A 21,400-nucleotide genomic window follows, 5' to 3' on the forward strand; every position below is an offset into this window, starting at 1 on the left:
ATCCAGTATGCGGCAGTCCTGTGGGCGAAAATGCCTTGTTGATGCTAGAGGTCAGAGGAGAATGGGCCGACTGATTCAAGCTGATAGAAGAGCAACTTTGACTGAAATAACCACTCGTTACAACCGAGGTATGCAGCAAAGCATTTGTGAAGCCACAACACGTACAACCTTGAGGCGGATGGGCTACAACAGCAGAAGACCCCATCGGGTACCACTCAGCTCCACTACAAATAGGAAAAAGAGGCTACAATTTGCACAAGCTCACCAAAATTGGACAGTTGAAGACTGGAAAAATGTTGCCTGGTCTGATGAGTCTCGATTTCTGTTGAGACATTCAGATGGTAGAGTCAGAATTTGGCGTAAACAGAATGAGAACATGGATCCATCATGCATTGTTACCACTGTGCAGGCTGGTGGTGGTGGTGTAATGGTGGGGGGGGTGTTTTCTTGGCACACTTTAGGCCCCTTAGTGCCAATTGGGCATCGTTTAAATGCCACGGCCTACCTGAGCATTGTTTCTGACCATGTCCATCCCTTTATGACCACCATGTACCCATCCTCTGATGGCTACTTCCAGCAGGATAATGCACCATGTCACAAAGGTCGAATCATTTCAAATTGGTTTCTTGAAAATGACAATGAGTTCACTGTACTAAACTGGCCCCCACAGTCACCAGATCTCAACCCAATAGAGCATCTTTGGGATGTGGTGGAACGGGAGCTTCGTGCCCTGGATGTGCATCCCACAAATCTCCATCAACTGCAAGATGCTATCCTATCAATATGGGCCAACATTTCTAAAGAATGCTTTCAGCACCTTGTTGAATCAATGCCACGTAGAATTAAGGCAGTTCTGAAGGCGAAAGGGGGTCAAACACAGTATTAGTATGGTGTTCCTAATAATCCTTTAGGTGAGTGTATATATATATATATATATATATATATATATATATATATATATATATATATATATATATATATATGTAGATATCTATATCTATACATCTCTCTCTCTATATCTCTCAGCAAAAAAGTGATCAACAAAATGACACTACCTTCAGAATAATTCTGTCTATAGATCTGTAAACATGTTCCTCCAATGATATTAATCACCACAACGCCCATTTTGTGTGTTGTGGTTTCCTCCTCTCAAAATGACACAACATTTTCATTTTGTTGGAAGTTCCATACTCTGTTTTCACCCCTATTTGACTTTGTAAATGACCATGAATAATATGCAAGTTATTTCAAATTACAACATGCAGAAGCTTAAGTATTTTTAGAGCAAACTCATGATTTGTGTGCCTGTGTTTCCAGTAAAGCCCCTATCATTACAAAGTGACTAGAGGAAAGTAGGTTAGCAAGGGAAGGACTCCTATAAATACTGTATAATATGCATTGGATTAGAAAAAGCAAAGTGATGACTCATTCGGGTAAGTCTACAAATACAGAGTGTAACTATAAATACAAACGCAAGTGAACTATACATATCTATTGATATATTAACATCTATGTACACACGCATGTGTGTGTGCGTGTATATATATATATATATATATATATATATATATATATAAAGAAGATTTCCTATGGTATACATAGCATTTGGTAATCTTCAGCATCATAAACTTCATTGTGGTTGGAAAAAAAAGAACATAAGTTGAATAAGTGATGCAACACAATTTCCAGGCACTTCAGTGTGAATCAGCACACAGCATGTCTGAAGCCCTGCTCTGTCAGCCGTGTTATACAGGATAACCACGATGCCCATGAATAATACTGCTGGAAAGAGAAGTATAATAAAAATAATAACTATTGACTGAAGATTAAAAGCAGGAGACACAGGATTTAAAAGGTGCTATGCACTGACTTCAGTTAACCCTTACCCGACCTTGGAAAGATGATTCCCATGTGAGCAGAATTATTTTAAATCTGCTTTCCAAACTAAAAATACTAAGCATTGTTTCTGTAGCCCAATCATGAAGATCAGAAGCCCTGCACAGATGTACCACTGTCTGGCACTTAAAACTGGGAAGAAATATGACCTTGACTGAAGTAAGACAATAACTAGCTAATCTAAGTTATAGAACAAACTCTAATTGAAGAAAAACGGATTTAAAAACAGATTTTTTTTTTTTTAGAGGTGTCTGTAGTAAAATCAATATCCATTTCATATAATAACTCACCCTCCACCACCACTTTTTTCTCTCTCCCTCTCGCTCTCTTTATCTTTGTTCAGAGAGATCAAATGCAGGCGCAAAGTCATCACTACAACAATAAATATCAGCTGCACTATCTTGTATCATCTGCACATATTCCTCTACCCATGTAATATACCATTGAGACCATCAGAATTTTACTACAGCAGGTTTTTTATATCTCAAAATAAGAAGCACTCTGTGCATCACATGAGCATTACAGCGAGCTCCATTAGGTGCCCATCAGAGTCTCCAGAAACGCATTTACAGTATACTATAAAATAGGGATTGCTTTCCTGCTTTGCTTATTTCAGCTTTATATTTTATTTCAGTGTGTTTATATACACAGTTTTTGTGGTTATTATTAACATGTCAGAACCGAGTGTAACACAAACAACAAATTCTGTTAATGTATAAACACATTCTGTACCGGGGACGGTTTCCATTGTGCATTCTGTTTTGGTACCTACAGAAGTGAATGTTTTCATTTCAGTTTGGATGAAACTCGATATTTCGGTGGAAAATGTTTGTGTGAATTGGTCTGACACAATTCCGGAGCCAGGTATGTCACTATAATTTTTGGGAGTATCCTATACAAATAATATACACAAAAATAAATGATCACCACACACGTACATATGGAATCCATATCCACATACACCAATCAGCCATAACATTATGACCACTAACAGGTGAAGTGAATAACACTGATAATCTCGTTATCATGGCACCTGTCAGTGGGTGGGATATATTAGGCAGCAAGGGAACATTTTGTCCTCAAAGTTGATTTGTTAGAAGCAGGAAAAATGGGCAAGCGTAAGGATCTGAGCGACTTTGACAAGGGCCACATTGTGATGGCTAGACGACAGGGTCAGAGCATCTCCAAAACTGCAGCTCTTGTGGGGTGTTCCCGGTCTCCAGTGGTCAGAACCTATCAAAAGTGGTCCAAGGAAGGAAAAGCGGTGAACCGACGACAGGGTCATGGGCGGCCAAGGCTCATTGATGCACGTGGGGAGTGAAGGCTGGCCAATGTGGTCCAATCCAACAGACGAGCTACTGTAGCTCAAATTGCCGAAAAAGTGAATGCTGGTTCTGATAGAAAGGTGTCAGAACACACAGTGCATCGCAGTTTGTTGCGTATGGGGCTGCGAAGCCGCAGACCAGTCAGGGTGCCCATGCTGACCCCTGTCCACTGCCGAAAGCACCTACAATGGGCATGTGAGCATCAGAACTGGACCACGGAGCAATGGAAGATGGTGGCCTGGTCTGATGAATCATGAGTTCAAAGTGTTGACTTGGCCTCCAAATTCCCCAGATCTCAATCCAATGGAGCATCTGTGGGATGTGCTGGACAAACAAGTCCGATCCACGGAGGCCCCACCTCGCAACTTACAGGACTTAAAGGATCTGCTGCTAACGTCTTGGTGCCAGATACCACAGCACACCTTCAGAGGTCTAGTGGAGTCCATGCCTCGACGGGTCAGGGCTGTTTTAGCAGCAAAAGGGCGACCTACACAATATTAGGTAGGTGGTCATAATGTTATGGCTGATCAGTGTATATTGGAATGCACTACAAGTGACTGCTGCAAATAGCTGATTTCTCCCTCTCTAAAAAGCCATGGAGACTACAGAAACTTTAATCACTATCAAGGAGAAAGGCAGTGACACTCAGTTGACTTGAGTACAATAATGACTCGAGTTGCGTCAAAGAGTTGTGTTAAAAGTTTCTTATGTTAGAATGGAACATAAAGAACATACATCTGACATTCACTAAAAACGCCTACAAATATGTAAAACTATAATGTTCTAAACCACACCAGTTCCCCTTTAAGTGTAGATTTTAAATATTCTCTCTCTCTAAATGTATATTATTGTGGGGTAAAAATTGCAAGCCCACAAAATCTGAATGGACTTATTCCAGCAATTTCAGATTTACGAGGCAGTTTGGATGCAGGGTATTTAACTTATTACACGCAAATCTATCAGTGCTGCCACTGCAGAGCAGTTCATCTTGTCAGTGTATTATCCTTTTAATAAACAGCCCAGATTTATCAAACTTGGTGTTTCGGCTTCAGCTGATTTCAGCAGTGAATTGGGCCATGGCGTCAAATACCTTTCAGAGCAATTAGGCAGAATACAGTGTCCGAGCTTATGGATAGCCAGTATAAACACTATTTTTGCTGACAGTGATGCATCTGCCAGCTTAGTATAATCACTCCGCTTCAAACTAAAAAAGTAAGCATTATTTTTTTTATCATTTTGTGTAATGAATTGAAGTTAATAGTCCTCAGTATACGACTTAGTACAGCATAGGATGAATGTACTACTGGAGAAATCATGCAAACGTTCACTTTTGTTTTGTAAACATAGTGTTTCATGACAGTACTGCACAGCAAAGTCCTTTCAGGTCACCTTAACATGTTAAACACCTTGATAAAATCTCCCTAAAGCCTTCTGTACTCAAAACATTTTCAATCTAACTGTGGGAGTAATACTACTATGAAATGCAGTACCAAATATTGCATAACATATAAATCCAAAGCCATAATACATTTATGCAAATAATACAGAAAACTACTTACATCACTGATGTAAATCTTGATTAACTGAGCCAGTAGTATTGGTCAGTTCTCCTGCTCTGGAGCCAGGGTCAGTTAGACGGGTTGCCCATGTCTGAGTGAAGATTGCTATGCTTATTCTTTCCTATCAACCATGCTCCAGTTTAATTTCATCTTTATATCTAGGTTAGGCTATGACTCCTTTTACGCTAAAAGTAAAAATAGGACAACCTCTCACAGGTAACAAGCAGAAGTGCCTAGATCTTCACATGCATGTAGAGCACAGGACTGGGGAAATGCAAAGGGTCTCCATACAGAGAGTCAGGAATAGGACAGGGTTTTGTAAATACTGCATCGAGAGCAAAAGCTCCTTTAGAGGGCAATGAAACAGGATTTGAAAATCAAAGGTCTTGATAAAAACTCTGCATATCAGAGGACATTAGGAACAGCTTAGATATTATACAGGCCAGGGCAGAGAGATGTCAAATTCAATTCCATCTTATAGCTGCTTTGATAGGGTAGAATGCAAAAGTAGGTTTACAGAGTCTGGCAAGAAGTGTAACTTGTCATTTGTTATCACACCATTTGTCGATGGAATTAAAAATCTAAAATATACAGGTAGTTCAGAGAATAGCTCCCTAGAAATAATAAGTAATTACTGGAGAGGAATAGTCAGATGGATTTAGAGGAAATGGGGTTTTCTAACCCCATCAAGCTGCTTTCACACTAAATGCTTAATGTGTGTCTCAGCATTCACAATTCAGGCATCCACATGAACACTGATAAAATGGTTTACTCTTCACACTAGATCAAATTATGCTGTATTTCAAAGTAAACTGGCAAATAAAAGTCACCATGTGTTATATGTGTACTTAATAAAATGTTGCCATATACTACCTTTGTCCCTATTATCTCAGATTTAACCTGTCTAAAGGGAGGGACTGGGATTTTGCAAAATAGATATCAATCCACATTGTAATTCAAATTCTGATAATGTTATGTTAATGTTATTGAACATTGAGGTTTCAAAGAATTGCATGTATTATAAAAAGATTTCTGCTTTGTTTTGCTTGCCAAAGCCTATAGGGTTTTGATTGTAGATTTAGAATGAAACATTACTTTAAAACTGAAATGAAAACAGAGTACAATTTTAGGGAAGTCTCAAGCTTGTCTATATCCATGACCATTATTTTTCACTATATACAGCACATGGTATTTCTAAGACCTATATACATAAGGATACACATGAAAAAAAAAGTGCAATTCATATTTTTTATATTTATTGGTTTATTCATTAGTGCTCTTTAAAATCAAGTAGTTAATCAAGTAGCTAAAAAAAATCCTTGCATGCCAGGAGAGCATTTTCTGCATGACAATTAGTAGGTTCAAACAGCATTTCCAATTACTTACATTACGTTGCATTAAAGCAATATGCTGGGGGCAATTTAAACTATTGTTAATTCTCCATTGTCATGTTTGTTTTTGTGAAGAACAGTAAAAGGAAACTGCATTACTGATGTGAGGTAGACTGGGGAAAAATACAAAATGTTTTTTTAATATACTATGACACTACAGATGAATTCAACAAGTTTCTAAGTTATACAAGTTTGGTTTTCTGAATGGTAGCCCACATCCCACTTTCTTTGCAATACTATAGAAAATGGAGATCAATAATTGTGATAACTGATCAATAATCAATACTGTATTACACCTAACAGGGATTCATTCACAAGAAACAAGTGTTCACTGTTGTCACCACACTGTATACTATGCACACCAAAAGGTGAATAAATGACATTTCTGAACACTGAATCCTACAAACAGATAGGGCTAAACATTAAGTATTTGATAATTACATTATACAAGAGTAATTAATGAAAACTACAAATATAAATACAGAACAAGCCAAGCAGAAGCCTACCTCAGTGGATCATGGTGAGCAGGGTGTTTGACCGAACATCTAAACTTGTGCTCTGGCAGAGATATTTGTCTGCCATAAGGGCGAGGGAGCTCTGATGTAAGGCTCTTCCCTGCCTGCCTGCACACTCCCTCTTTCCACTGCCTGCAAGCGTTTTCCAGGGCTTAAGAACGTCAGTCTGTCACAACCTCAATGTTTCTTGCATATTAATATTACATCTACAGTTTTTTTCTCCTTTAAAAAAATATTTCAGTGGTTTACGATGCCAGCAGGTTCCACAGTTCACTCACCAAAATGTTTTCATGTCTTGGAAGACTAACAGTCACCGCAACCTGAAGAAAGGCAGCTTTGTGGCCTATCCCACTGCAAGCTGCTACAAGGACCAAAAAATGAATTTCATATATAAAATATATAAGGCACACAGTACAATTTAGTTTCTTCTGTTAAATCACTACGCAGACAAATGCATTTGAATGAGAAAGCTGCTCATTTGAAAACAGAATAATAGAAACAGTTCTAATATACATTCTTCAGAAGAATTTCAATAGAAATTGTATGCATAGGTATTACAATTGTACCATATATCACACAGCAAAACAACAATTTGTACTACATCTTGTGAGTGTCTGACCATACTCCGGCAGTAGCACAGAAAAGATTAGGACCTTCAAAGTATAGATGTTTCACACGGTGGCTTGATGAGTGTTTAATTGAGTTATAATTCTGTCTACAAAAATAAACTTCACAATTCAGTGACTAGAGACCCTGTCCTTCAATAACACTGAAGGGTTCAACCATCCTATGCTAAAGGAAGAAAATCAAAGTACAAGATAAGAGGAAATGCTTCCCATGGCACAACAATTTTCAAACCCGAACTTGAATTTGACAGCCTGCTGTGACTTGAAAGTAGAGCCTATTTTTCTTTGAAAATAGTTATATCGTCACCATGTCATTTGTTCCCCGGCGTTGTGTGGAGCTCGAGGTAGATTCCTGCACGGTGATATTTATCTCCGGGCTTGTGAAACGTTCAGCATGTATCTTTCAGTCTTTTTAAACAAAGCCCGCTGTTTGACGAATTCACATCTCATACGGTTAAATGAGGAGAAGGACATTTGAGGTAATTTATTTCAGTTGCTTTTTAGTGGCTTTATTCTTCCCACCAGGATAGGTACCTCACTCTCATTTACAAATGGCCCACTGAAATATTACTCTTTATGCTTTTACGCTTTAAAGCAGCAGACAGTTGTGATTAAACATCGTTATACCTATTAAAAAATATATAGCCTATGTTCTTGTAAATGGAGTCCGTGGAAGAACACCCAGTGGGTTAATTTATTGACCAAGGCAGTTAAAAGCACATGAGACGAAACACAGCAGGGGGAGGTCTAGGTGGGGGGGAATAATGAACTCTGCATTAGATTGTGTTAAGGACTTGACATAATGAATTTCATCTCATCACAGAGAGGTAAAGTGATGCAGCCATCTGCAGCATTCAGGCAGCACTGATGTGTCAACACATTTCACCGATTTCTGCAGAATCCAGAAGGAAACCAGATGGAATATCCCACCATGTTTCCAAAAACAGGTGCATCTCAGCTCTTTGGAGTCCAAGAGAAATAGCTTATTAACATGTCATTAAAATACCAGAGTAGCCAATGAATAGTAGGTCTACAACCACTAAAAATAAGAAAGCAAAAAATGCATCAACTGCTGCAGACATTTAAGAGAACAACTAACATATATCACTATATATACTATATATATACTCATCCCATAGACAAACAGTCCAACTCACTGTTAGAGGTTTCTCAAAATACGGTGTTACTAACTACTTGCTACGATCTTATAAAACTGAAATGCACTCAACAGTTTACCACTTTTACCATGATGGTTTTATTTCTCAGTTCTCAATAGTAGAGTGCTGATTAGCATGTTGGCAAAGGGGGAATAGAAATAGCACTTTATGGCATCATAAATAATATATATAAATTTCACATTTTCTAACAGAATTGAAAAGCACTCACTTTGCTGCTGGTATGACATAACGCTTCCTTGATTTCTAAAGCAACCTTTCTGAAACTCCAAGGGAAATGCTCAACACAATTTATTATGCAAATACTACAATTACTAATACAGAAGATGCCAAACTTCAAATTAGTGGAAAAACCTTCTCTTAATACAATTTAACAAATGTTTCTTAAAAATAAAAAATGTTATAAGAAATTGGACAGCTGGTGCATTTCCACTCATTACATTGAACAGTGAATCAAATAAATATACTGCAGTTGCATGATGTACAAGGGCTACACTGTCGAAGGCTAGGAGGTTTGTGATTAAACATTTGGACATCTCTCACCCAGATGATTTTAATTCAAAACCCAAGAACACTCTGTACTGGTTACTTACCCACCTTATGCTCTATTGGATGAGACATGAAACATTGCACATGACTATGCAAGGCACTCTATCATGTGCAGCATATTTCAGGTGTTTTTGCATAAATAAGTATTGTTTTAAATAGATCAGCTTTTAATATGAATCCCAGAAACAATGTGTGAATGGATGGCAAGAATGGAGAGATCAAAGTCAATTCAGAAACACAAAAGCATGGCTAGTTTTCCAGAGAAAGACATGAGAAAATACTCTTTGAAATGGATTTGAAAACCAATGACTAATAAAAGCAAGTAAGCAATGAGGATGTGGAGGAGAGATATAGAAAAGCTTAGAGTGCTCTTTTTGGAGCAACTAAAGGCCAGCCTTGTCAATAAATACAATAAAATATGAAAAGAATCGTACTACTACCTTGTGCTGAGCTTAAAGAAAACACACTAATATTTATTTATTCTGAAATAAAACAATGTACAGCCTACCACCTTCCTTAGCACTGCCTTTGCTCATATGTTCAAAAACACTTGCAGACAAAGCTCTTCACATAGAGTTAGAAATAGTGCCCTCTAAACATGACCCTTTGCATTCACCTGGTGTGCTTACCTTACGTTTTTTATTTCTTCCTTGAAGTGTAAGAGATTTATACCGAGCCCTGACAGTAACTATAAACCAGGGAGGCTCTATAGTACATTCAATTAAAAAGAAAAAAGATGGAGAAGTAGAACAACAAGCTATTTTTAGTTGCCGTATACCCAAGACATATAGCATAAATACAATCCAAATAGAAAAGCTGCAGTTTCTCATTTTAAAAGGGAGAGATGCACAAAAGGCTGAAATCAAAGGCATTCGATTAATCATGACCCATCCACATAGACAGCTGGCTGGGGAGGGGAAGGTTTGGTGGGGGGGTTGTAAATTCTGTTAAGTGTCTCAGTCATAATGATTTCAAACTGATCCAAATCACAGTGCCTTTGAACTTACCTCAGTGATGTGAATGATGTATAACTTCAAATCTTCAGAGAAATCTGCAGAAACATAACGTTGGGGGAAAGAAAAAAAAGAAAAAAAGAAAAGAGGATTACATTTGGTGTCGCTTGGAGAGATAAAAATTGCATGTGTGCGCCAACTACAAGAAATGGTGTGTCAACCCAGCTTCGCCATCAATCATGTGTTACTTGCTTACAATTATGTATTAAGCTGCTGTGAGCTTACAGTATCCATCCATTTTCCCTTCAAAGGAGAAACAATGGACTGTCAGTGAAACAAGGGAAATAGTGAGGCAGGCTAGAAAAGAAAGATTTAAGTCCTGTCAAGGCCAATGTGTTCTTCAAGCGCCAAGCTTGCATAAACGTTTACAGAAAAGGAGCAACATGATGTACTGATTTGCACAAAAGGGTTAAAGTCTGCTAAGTAATAAATAATAACCATGATAAATACTAAATTGCATATAAATAAACGTAGAGCTGAGGTAACCTTACGAGAGGCACTTCCCACAAAATCAGACGCGTCATATTATTAATTATGGTAAGAATAATATTATTATTATTATTATTATTATTATTTTATTTCTTGGCAGACGCCCTTATCCAGGGCGACTTACAACATAAAGATGCATACTTGAAACAACAAGAAGAGTCAGAAAAATAAAATGAAATGAAAACAAAGTAGTATGAAAAAGCATCATTGAAAGAGTGAAAATGTTTCAGGTACATTGCAAGAAGATTAGGCCAAAGATGGACAAAATAAATTATAGAATGGATCCCAATAGATGAAAAAAGTTAGTAATGTTTAATGTTAGGTTAATGTTATAACTTCTTCATTTTGTGTGCAAATAGGTCTTAGACAAAGTCATTTTTGGCCAGATGGGCTTTAGTCTAAACTAAGTGTTCCTATACTGAGGAACCAGGCCTGGTTGTAGCCAAGTCAAACCTACGTCACAAAATTAACAAAAGCAAGGATGGCAAAATATGGCTAATTTTAATTCTGTTGATCAGTAATAATTTTGAATTAATGATTTGTTTAATATAAATCCCCCCTAGCTAAAATAATACTAACTTGTATCTATCCCTATTGACTGAATTAATAGTTCAATAAAATTAAACCTTAGTAATTTCAGCACTGTTTTATACTACTCAGTGTCATGAGTGATGCATTGACATTCCCCCCCTGTATGTCCCAAATGTGTTTCGTAACAGTTCAATTCAAAAGATTTCCAGTACATTCCTATGGTGAACACCATCTTTGAGTACTTTGCAATGAATCTAGTTAAAATAGGCAGTATCCTTCCTCAAGAGAAAGGATTTAATTTTAATTTTGTGCTTCATTGCTCACATCTCCATCTACAATTCTTAAGAAAAACTAATTTAAGGTAAGTGGACATAACCTCTGGCATAAGGCACAATTATAGGCAAATAGTAAATAAAGATGTAGTATAATTTTCCTGCAGCATTTCAGAGACCACACATCTGGATAAAAGATAAAAACAGTATGCTCTGCTTGTGATGCATCTAATCAATCTCCACATTTCATAGCTTACATAAATCATTGTAGGACCAGGTATGTAATTCCCTGCTGACACTGGGCAACCTAATATGGTATTTTTAAGTTGCTTCTGATTTGATCTGCAAGCAATTGGTACAGAGTTTTCCCTTAATAACCTCGAGACATCACTTCAATGACAGGGTCACCTAAATGGGATGAACCTTTCCTATTCCCAGGATGGAATACGTGTCTCTTTCCCCATTAAAAGCAGCCCCCCTCCATCATTAGGGACTGACAGCATATCACATATATTTCTAGTTCTTCAAATGTCCAGTAATGCAGCACACCTTCTGAAAGAAGAAAAATTGTATTCCCCCACCCCCCTGGTTTGTTACATGCTACTGCTGGGCTAATTAAAGAGAATGATAATTTTACACTCAGCTTCTTCCCCACAAGCTGGAGCTGCAGTGCCTGTCATTAAATTGTTCTTTAACAAAAAAAATATATGCTTTTGATTTCAATGATTCCAGTGTCATCTCAGTGCTATAGGAGTAGAGCTGATTAAACAATTGAATTAGTTTCCAGATATTGACTAAAATGTATGGTATTCATTTGTCTTATTAAACAAGTGACTGCAACCTCATAAAAATCAAATGAAAATTATTACCAATTAGCAATTAATACAAATTAAGCAGGCTCTTATCTTGTGTTATCTTGTATTTTAAACTGCATTAAAACACTGTAGATCTCCATGGATTTGGAAGAACACATCTGGCGTGTGTAACATATGAATCTCCAAAGACAGATACACAACAGACCGTGAACAGCAGTCGTCAGTGTTTATAGCAGTCACTGAAGTAGACCGATATGAATGCCATTATTGATCATTGCCTCATAAGAAACAGCCACTTTGGCCAACTTAAGACCGTCTCAGTGACCTAAACATGGCTGAGCATTGAAGAGAAAGGCTCGGGTGAGGTCAAGGAGCCCGATGTCACCATTGCTGTGGAGAAGCTGATTTTTCGGAAACCTCACAGAAATAAACAATGTGAGAGAGACCTTAAGAAAATGTAAAGTGGAAAATTGTTGAAGTTACATAATAAAGACAGACAGGATGTCTGGCCCATCTCTCTGATCTAAAAATGCATCATAGCTGTGTTTTCAACAAAATTAAAACTTGGAAAATCTAGTCAATATTAGATCTTGGTAAACTGAAGAGCCATACTGGAGATATTGCTCGTCAAACAAAACATGGGGTTAGGCAAAGCTGGCAAAATGACCCAGTGTGTACCATTACTGGGCACATATTTCATCAAGGACTTTGATTCATTAATAAAAAATAAAATAAAATAAAAATGTATTAATGATTAATAGACAATTATTACCAAAAGTAAAACGAGCTACATCCTGTCCACAGATCTATTGATTATATTGAAAGATGAGAGTAAAAGCACAACACAATCCAATGTCACATGTGTAACACATTGGAGGGAAGGCAAGACTCTGAATAATTTAGAATATGGTTAGGCCAGATTTCAAAAAGTGCAAATAAAATCACATTTCCCAAGCTGTGTGGAATTGTGAAAAATTGGTGACAAAATACACCCCCTAAAGCAGCTAAAGGTAAGGTTTTATGGTATTCTTCCATGCTTTACCAGAACATTATAATTATTATAAAATATACATTTCATGATGATTATCTAATAAAGGGTAGATGACAATTATTGAGAACCTTACTGAGAATTATAGACTTTGAGAGACGTAAAATACCTACATTATATTACCCCAGGCATCAGTCATAGTAAAGTTTAATTTGAGGTCAGTTCATTGTATTAAAAAATCTAATGGTTTGTCGTTCAAAGTCATTTCAGCATACTGTATTTCATAGAATCAGAGCCTGTGTTTAGTTTTCACAATTCATGCTTCCTCCAAGCTGAAATCAATATTTTTCTCCAAACGCCTACAATCTTTAACTACAGCACAAGTATCCAAAGACATCAAAGCATATTCAAGCACTTAACCTCCATATCACAAAGCCTGCACACCAAACAATGTTTTAAACCGCTTTATTGCTCTGCTGTTGCATTACTCATGTGGCACAGCATTTGTTTCAGGGAGTGCCTTTGTTAAACATGAAATATTACTCTTTCTAGTAGCAAAACAAGGGCGTCTGCCAAGAAATAAAAGAATATTATTATTATTATTATTATTCTTTCCATAATTAATAATATGACGCATCTGATTTTGTGGGAAGTGCCTCTCGTAAGGTAGGGGGGGGGGGGTTAAAATCTCTGAGGTGCTTTTTAGTGCCAAAACCACAATGACAGCCTCCGAATGAGGCCCCGGCTCCTGTTAAACAAATAGAATTGAGCGCAAGGATGAATGTGTTTAAATCCTCATCAGGCACATCTCTGGAAGTGCAGCAGGCCCGTTTCAGCTGTGCCAAGCTGAAGACGCCTTCCCTGAGATCAATATTTCCAATTACTTTAATGTAGACATTCATCAACCTGCTGTGGCTCACTTCCAAATCAAAGCCACATTAGGAATTTCAGTGTAAAGGCACTAGAAAAAAAAAATAAAAAAAAATCACATTAATTCACCAAATTGAATTAGTCTGTTGGAGATTTCAATAGCGAGGCATGTCAAGAGTACAGATGCCTCCCTTAGCCTGTAATTTTAGCTTGTTTATCTTGTTTTCAAGATTGCCCTACTCCTTTGGCCTGAATTTTCACAGATGCTCCAACACATTTCTGTACATTTTTCTTACTGAACAATTAGTATTTTAGGTTGTGATTAAGTGGCAGTTTACACTTCCCGATAGACAATGCATAAGCTGCATGAAACCTTAAAACCTGTTGTTTTAAGTGTTTGCTTTATTTCATTAAACAGATTTAAAAGCATTGTTTACAGTAATGTATAGAGGATAAGTCGGTGGGGAAGATTTTATATTATGGATGCATAGAATTGTAATGCAGAAGTACTTACAGCACTCAATTTGCCCACCCCACCCCCAAAAAGCAAAAAAAAAAAAAAAAATCCTGGCCAATTAGAGCATTAATATGTTTTAAAAACATTCTCTTATTCTGCACACTACATTTGAAAATCACTGTACTTGTTTCCAGGGTGTGAGGATTGACAAAGTGGGACAACATTAAGAACAGTGGCCATAGAGCTTGTTTTCAGACATGTCAGACAAGACAACAAAAATAAGTCAAATTGCTTTTTCATATGGCATAATTCTTCAGCCTTCAAAATAAGAAACATACATGTATTTGTTCTTTGAAGTTAAGGAAGTTTTATTCTTTTTGTTATTATTAACCCAGCATTTTAAAAATAATGTACTCTGATATCTAGTACAATTCTTTTCATTTGGATGGACTTGGACAGACCAGACATTACATAAAGGACACTGGCACACACCCACTATGCATCGTACCCGGAGTAATGTTGTTTTGTGTCGCCTAAAAATACTTGTTCACGACTACTACTGTGCTATTCTGAGTCTGTGTCACTCAAAGCACCCACATGCTGTCAATCTATGTCCGTTTTCCAGACAGTGAGGTTTATCGTTATTTATTTTAGCATTCTTATTTCTCTACCGACAATGTTTGTGTCACAGAAAGCTAGTGTATATATTATGATGTTATGTTGCTCTCTGTGGTGTAGCTAAATGTGTCTGGTAGTGATGTTAGGCTATATCTTGTAATGGTGTGAATATGAAGACCACTGAATTTCAGCTAAAGTTAAATGATAAATGTCTTAATAATAAAAATAACAATAACCATAAGAAAAGCTGAAGTATCCCCTTTCACAATGCATGGACCATTGGGTCAGCCTAATGAACCATTACATATGACTACATATGAAGAGTACAATCCAAAATGGTCTCATTTTTATAGGTTACACTGCAAGGTGCAATCCTACACAGGTACACATTTGTACAGTTATTTTATTTCAACCAGAAGCCCACCGCATACAAAGCAATCAAGCCTAAACAACATGGTGTTAAGTAGCTAGAAGCAAATCAGAGAAATAGAACAAGGTGCTGTTATGAAAAATGCAAGCTTGTGCTCCTATATTTAAAATGAGTGATAAATCCAGATTAAGATTTAAATATACGTTAAACTGTTTTACCTTTGATGCACAAATGGAAAGACAAGGCGGCTCTCATTAAGAGTCATCAAAGATCACATTGCTGCGGAGGGAAGTGGTAATATCCAAGCGCACAATCAGAAAGGAAAAAAAAAAAAAAAGGTAATGTTTTTGTCACCTATATTGGTAGTCAGATTGCAGAGTTGGTGTTTTTGTCACCAGTTTAAGATATAGGTGACAAAAACACTACCTCTGCAATTAGTCTTATCTGAGAGACCATGCAAATGAACAGCTGCTTAACAAATTATAAGCCAAGGTGATTAGAAAGAGAAAGTGGGAAATAATTAGTTGCTCTGAGGGAAGTGGCAGTTTCCCCTGACATATCGTGCCTGGTCTCCATACACTGGGCTCACTGCGGCTGCTTCGCTGGGGCAGAGACAAAGCGGCAAGCCTAGCACAAGCAACAACCCCAATCCTTAAACTATTTCATGTGTGGAGACCTATCTCTAGAGATACCCAAGTTATGAGGAGTAAAGAAAATATGATTCCATTATAGTGCTAGAGCATTTGCTTCTCTTTTGTCGGGAGCTATTTCTTTGTCATTATGAAATGTCTGTCTTAGCCTCTAATTTCATCTACTTGAGGTGCAGTTCACTTTAAGAAAACATTTAGATACCTAAATCATGTTCTTCAGTGCCTTGTGGTAACTATTTTAATTCCATGAAGGGTACTGAAATAAGACCTAAGAGAGCACTATTGGGAAGGTTTCCGGCAGTTCTGAGGCTTCCCTCAGAGCTTGCCAATTTCTGTAGAGAATTCACGATTCCGAGACATCCATTTACATATCAGCACGATGTAGATACAGTCTCTCTGACAGCATTGCTGGGGACCCAAAGAAAAAAATATTTTTCTGTATCAGGGTCACACAGTCACACAGGGGTCATAGGCCTTCTTCCTATCACCCCTAAATGAACAAAAAACACTTCATTTCTCGACTTCCCCACAGCCACAAACAACAACCCAAGGAGTAAAATGTAAAACTGGTATGGAGGCAGAACTAGCGCTGAGAAGGAAAAAAATGAAAATCGATTTACACAAATTGGTAGTGCTCCCCAGATTGCTTGAGGAGCAGAGCAATAAAAGAACCTCTGCTTTTTCAATTTCAGATAACGGATGGTAAACGAAAGGGCAGAAAACCTTGTCAACAACATCTCCGCTGTCTTTTTATACTCATCTGTTGTGGCAGACTACACTGGTTTCATCGTACTTATTTCTTGGACACACCTTTACATTAGTTTGACAACACTTATGAGCCACAATTTACAACAAATTGCTACTGTAACAAAAGCTAGGATAGTTTGAGTGAATTGCATCTACATCAGTGTTGTGATTGATACATATGGTATGGAAATAATGATTTATACTTTTCTTTTCAAAGATAAATCAGAGGTACTAATAAAATGCAAAATAAATCCTTGAAAATATCTGAAAGTTACAAGAACTTAAACAGTCAGACAGATCAATTATTTTGGTAGTTAACCACTATGGAGGCATAGTGCTAAACCCTTAGTCGCTAACAAATAACATCGAAAAACTGCTACATGTTTTGTTTAATTATATATATATATTTTTTTTTTTTCTAAAACACAAACACATATTGGGCTGGAACACTATACAAACTGGAGTGAGGAAAATGGAAAAAGCTCAAAAGTTTTCTGTAAAGGAAGCTGTAGATAACACTGACTTGAGTAGATGCTTTTTGTTCCTGATTCAAATCCTGGTTAAAATCCTCAAAGTCTCTCAGAAAACAACCTTTCATGTTCTGAGCCACAGAGAAGCTTTGTGCAAGTGGACAACAATAGAAGCATGCAAATGATCAGACTACTGCTCTGTACTAACTGGCCTTGAAATGTACTGCTAGAGAAAAAGGTTACTGAACCAAAACCGCATGTGCATGCCCCATGGGAGCACCACCTTTTATGTAAGAGCAGCGTACAGAAGCCGACCACAATAAAAGGCTTGATGCATAAAGAAAGCTACTGGCAACCATTCTAAGACTGAGTGTCAGTGCCAGCTGGGTTAACTAAATGTAATTCACAGTCTCCTTCTCATCCTCCTAAATGTGTTTTTTCTCCTCAGAATATTGCTGGTAATCTAACACACATTTCTGACTTGGAGTAGTGGACTAAAGATAGGTTGACGGTTATTTTATTTCCATAAATAGGATAACAGATCAAATCCTTGTGAAATCTTCTCACGCACAAGATTACAAAAAGGTGACCCTCATACTGCCTGTGCCCTCAAGATATTACATTCTGCATCTAACACCAGATCTGGGCTCAGGTACAGTAGGCTACAGATGTTGTTCCCCTATTCTACCAGAAGATGTCTCTCTAATTTTACCACTACATGCTGTGAATGATGCATTCAGAGGTAGAACTGTCAAACTCCACACATGTGCAAATTAAAATGCAGTTCTGTTTGGTGGCAGCTGTGGAATCACAAAGGAACTACCTTCAGAGCAGATCTGATTTGGAAGCATTAGCTATAGAGATTAGAAATAACATTAGGTTTTGGATACTGATGTCAACATAATAAAAACCATTGCATGATAGGTAATGCTAAATAATTATGGTTTGCATGGCCAATTATATCATTGCCACTATCAACATTTATATAAGAATTATTTGTATATTTACCAAACCAACTATTTATTGATCAACACATTACTCGCAGATTTAATTCAAATTGGTATCTTGTTAAAAACCTTGCAATTTTAGAACTATATTTAAACCGCTCTTCTGCTTTGTGTGCACATCTGTTTTTCTTTGTCCTTTGTTTGTTTCTTTCCAGCTAAGAGAAGTACTTACATTTACAGGTACAGAAAGTGAATTTGTGGATTAGTTTCTTGTGAATTATTCCCAGACAACCACTCAACACTCCCACTAAGTCAGAGCGTGGGGGAGGTATGTCCCTTGTGCCAAAGATACTTCTGTGATACCGAGAACAATCCCGTATGTCGGTCTGCCACAATGCACAATGCAACACAAGTTTGACAAAAGGGCCGCTCCCTGGTCTATCAAACATACAACCCTTCTTTCCTGAGTCTCAGAATGGCTGTGAACAATGACAGGTGGAGCCGACTGCAGAGCTCACTTCCTGGCCTGCGCTCCAACCCACAGTAGTGGAAACTCATCCACTGATGCACAAAACCGGGCAATCCAACACAAGGGGGGAAAATGAGCCCATTCAATCTGGAGGCAATCTCCAGGAAGTGAAGAGACGGATTAACTCTGGAGCAATATTATCAAGCATCACAGCAATGGTTTAGGTTTTACCATGCAGTTTCGCGCGCTCAGATATTTGCTGATTAGATGCAATGACACGTTTCTCAGGAAGGCAGCTTCCACTGAAAGCCAACAGACTGTAGGATGTTTAATTAAAACGGCAGAGACACAGTCAGATAAAAGAGTGCTTCTAGAGCAAATGTGGGTTGACATTTACAAGTATTGTAAACAAGTAATGTAAATTAAGTTCATAGGACCAAACTTGAGGTTCTCAATTTAGCACAGTGGCAATCTAAATCTCTCCCATGGCTGAGAGCTTAATGTTTGAAATCATGTAATGATTGGACTTTTCAAAGAGTACGTTGTGCAGAGAAATCAGACTGTAGTTCTTGTTTAAAAGGAAATGGAAGTTCCACAGTAACAGGTGCCATTATACAGCAGAGGCAGATATAATGCTCCAACACGTCAATAGTTTTGGGATTGAACAATTTTAGAAGAACTTGATCAGGTAACATGAGATTGCTAGGAAAGTTATATAATATTTTCAGATCACATATCTAATCTCATTGTGAAAATTTGAATGTATTACCGATTGTTTTTCTTTATGATAAAATGGAGATCAGTGCATGACATTTTCTAAAGAGATGCACCTTAAATATGGATTAACACAAAAAGGAAAGCTAATTTAAATCAAGCAGCACAATGATAGAAAAGGCCACAGACAATGGCTCAAGTGTGCTCTTCTATTTGGTGACCAGCAAGAAAGACCATAAATCATTTAAACAGCAATCACCCACCAAGTAGACACTTGTCTGGAGTGAAAGTTTCATTGCAGACATGCATCACGGTGATGGGGATTAAACAGCTTCTACACATACATTACGTTTCACCTCCAGCGCCTTAAATCAGATCAGTCCACAGTGATGCTCCAGGGTATATCGATCACAAATGCCAAACAATCACCAGAACTGAATCCCATCTCCAGCATCTTTCATTAAGCTGCTTCCCTTTTTTCCTCCAGTTTTAATAATGTGAGGCAGCGATTCCATCATTCTCCTCACCCTTCCCCCTGGTAGAGGAATGACAGAGCTCGGAGAAACATTACAAGGTGAAATTGAAGGATGGGAGCTGAAAACACAAACGTGACAGCTGTCTCTCTGGGCTTTAAAAAATAAAGCAGGTAAAGCAATTTCTCCCGAGTGGTTTTAAGGTCACAGTACCACATTCATTTGCCATGGTGCGAGTTTAGAAATGCAGTACAATTATCTCCCTTTCCCCCTTGTACGGTTTTCCCCTATCTCTAACACATCTCATATCTCTCATGGTTCAAAGTCAAAAGAAGAACCATTATAGCGGCTGCTTGATCAACAGAAGGAACCAAAACAAGTAGATCAGTGACCCGTGTTACATGGCAATGTAAACCACAGGGTGACAGCAGGGCTTGAAAAGCACAATTGAAAGCACATACATCAGCAGGTTTTTAAGGTAAAAGGAAATGCCACATTCAGGGATGTAGACAGTAGGTAACATTAGAAAGATTGCCTTCGTCCTTCACAAAGTCTGCAAATGTGAGGCAGTCCTACTTTCTCAGTGAGCTTCACATCCAATATCCCTGATCATTCATTCCAGTTAATGATTTTAAAACCTGCTCTGAATCCCATGCATCTCATCGATTCCAGCAATAGACCTGTCATGTCTTATTTGTGGGATAATGATGGATTGCAAAGACCTGGCCAATCTAAACAAAGATAACTAGCTTTTAAAAAAACAAAAAAGCATGGGGGCGAACTGGATGTCAACACATTGATTTCTGACTAATACAAATATATATTTTTGAGGTCACTGAGTCACTTTCTCCATTTTTCAAAATGTAAAAGTGTAGAATACAAAGGTGACCTTGTTCTGTGTGTAATATTTCACAGTATTTTTCAATGTTTTCAAGTTAAAAAGTATTAATTCCCCATTCACTGTTTATTTTCTTTGGGCAAAATAGCGCACCGAAGATTTGAAAATGTCCACTGGAGTGTGTGGGTAAACTATGAACAGTCACTAACTGCATGAAATACTACATGATGCAGGAGTGTTACAGAACTCTCACAATAAGCAAGAGATAACCATTAACTAAACTGTCAGAAACATGGTTCACAGTGTCGCAGTGACAGTTGCTCAGCATGTTCAGCAAACTGATGAAGTTTATTATCTTCTGGCGGAGAGGAGAAGCTATTAATCCAGCTAAATTGAGCATTTGTGTTCTTCCAGGATATAAGAGGACAATATTTCTTATAATGTTATCTGCTTTACTGCAAGGCCCTATCAAAGGGTAGTTTTAAATCTATGGTGCTGTAGTATGGTCTTCAGCTTGGTGAACAGATATTCAATAGACAGGTTTTAATTCTGATATGGGAAAATATATGAATTGCTTGATTCTGTTTTCTAGGGTTAACCCCCCTTAAGTGAAAAACATTTACTGGTTCCATT

At 37.6% G+C, this 21,400-nt stretch overlaps 1 protein-coding gene across 1 annotated transcript in view; it reads right to left on the reverse strand.

The window, feature by feature from the left end:
- The window catches only part of LOC136758465 (regulator of G-protein signaling 3), a 217,529-nt gene that overhangs the window by 99,994 nt on the left and 96,135 nt on the right, over positions 1-21,400 (reverse strand). Inside the window, exon 18 of the mRNA XM_066712845.1 lies at positions 10,044-10,087. Coding sequence (XP_066568942.1) covers positions 10,044-10,087 — 44 coding nt within the window. The remainder of the gene's footprint in view (positions 1-10,043; positions 10,088-21,400) is intronic.

This window comes from Amia ocellicauda, chromosome 9, assembly GCF_036373705.1.
Source record: "Amia ocellicauda isolate fAmiCal2 chromosome 9, fAmiCal2.hap1, whole genome shotgun sequence".
Classification (NCBI taxonomy): domain Eukaryota; kingdom Metazoa; phylum Chordata; class Actinopteri; order Amiiformes; family Amiidae; genus Amia; species Amia ocellicauda.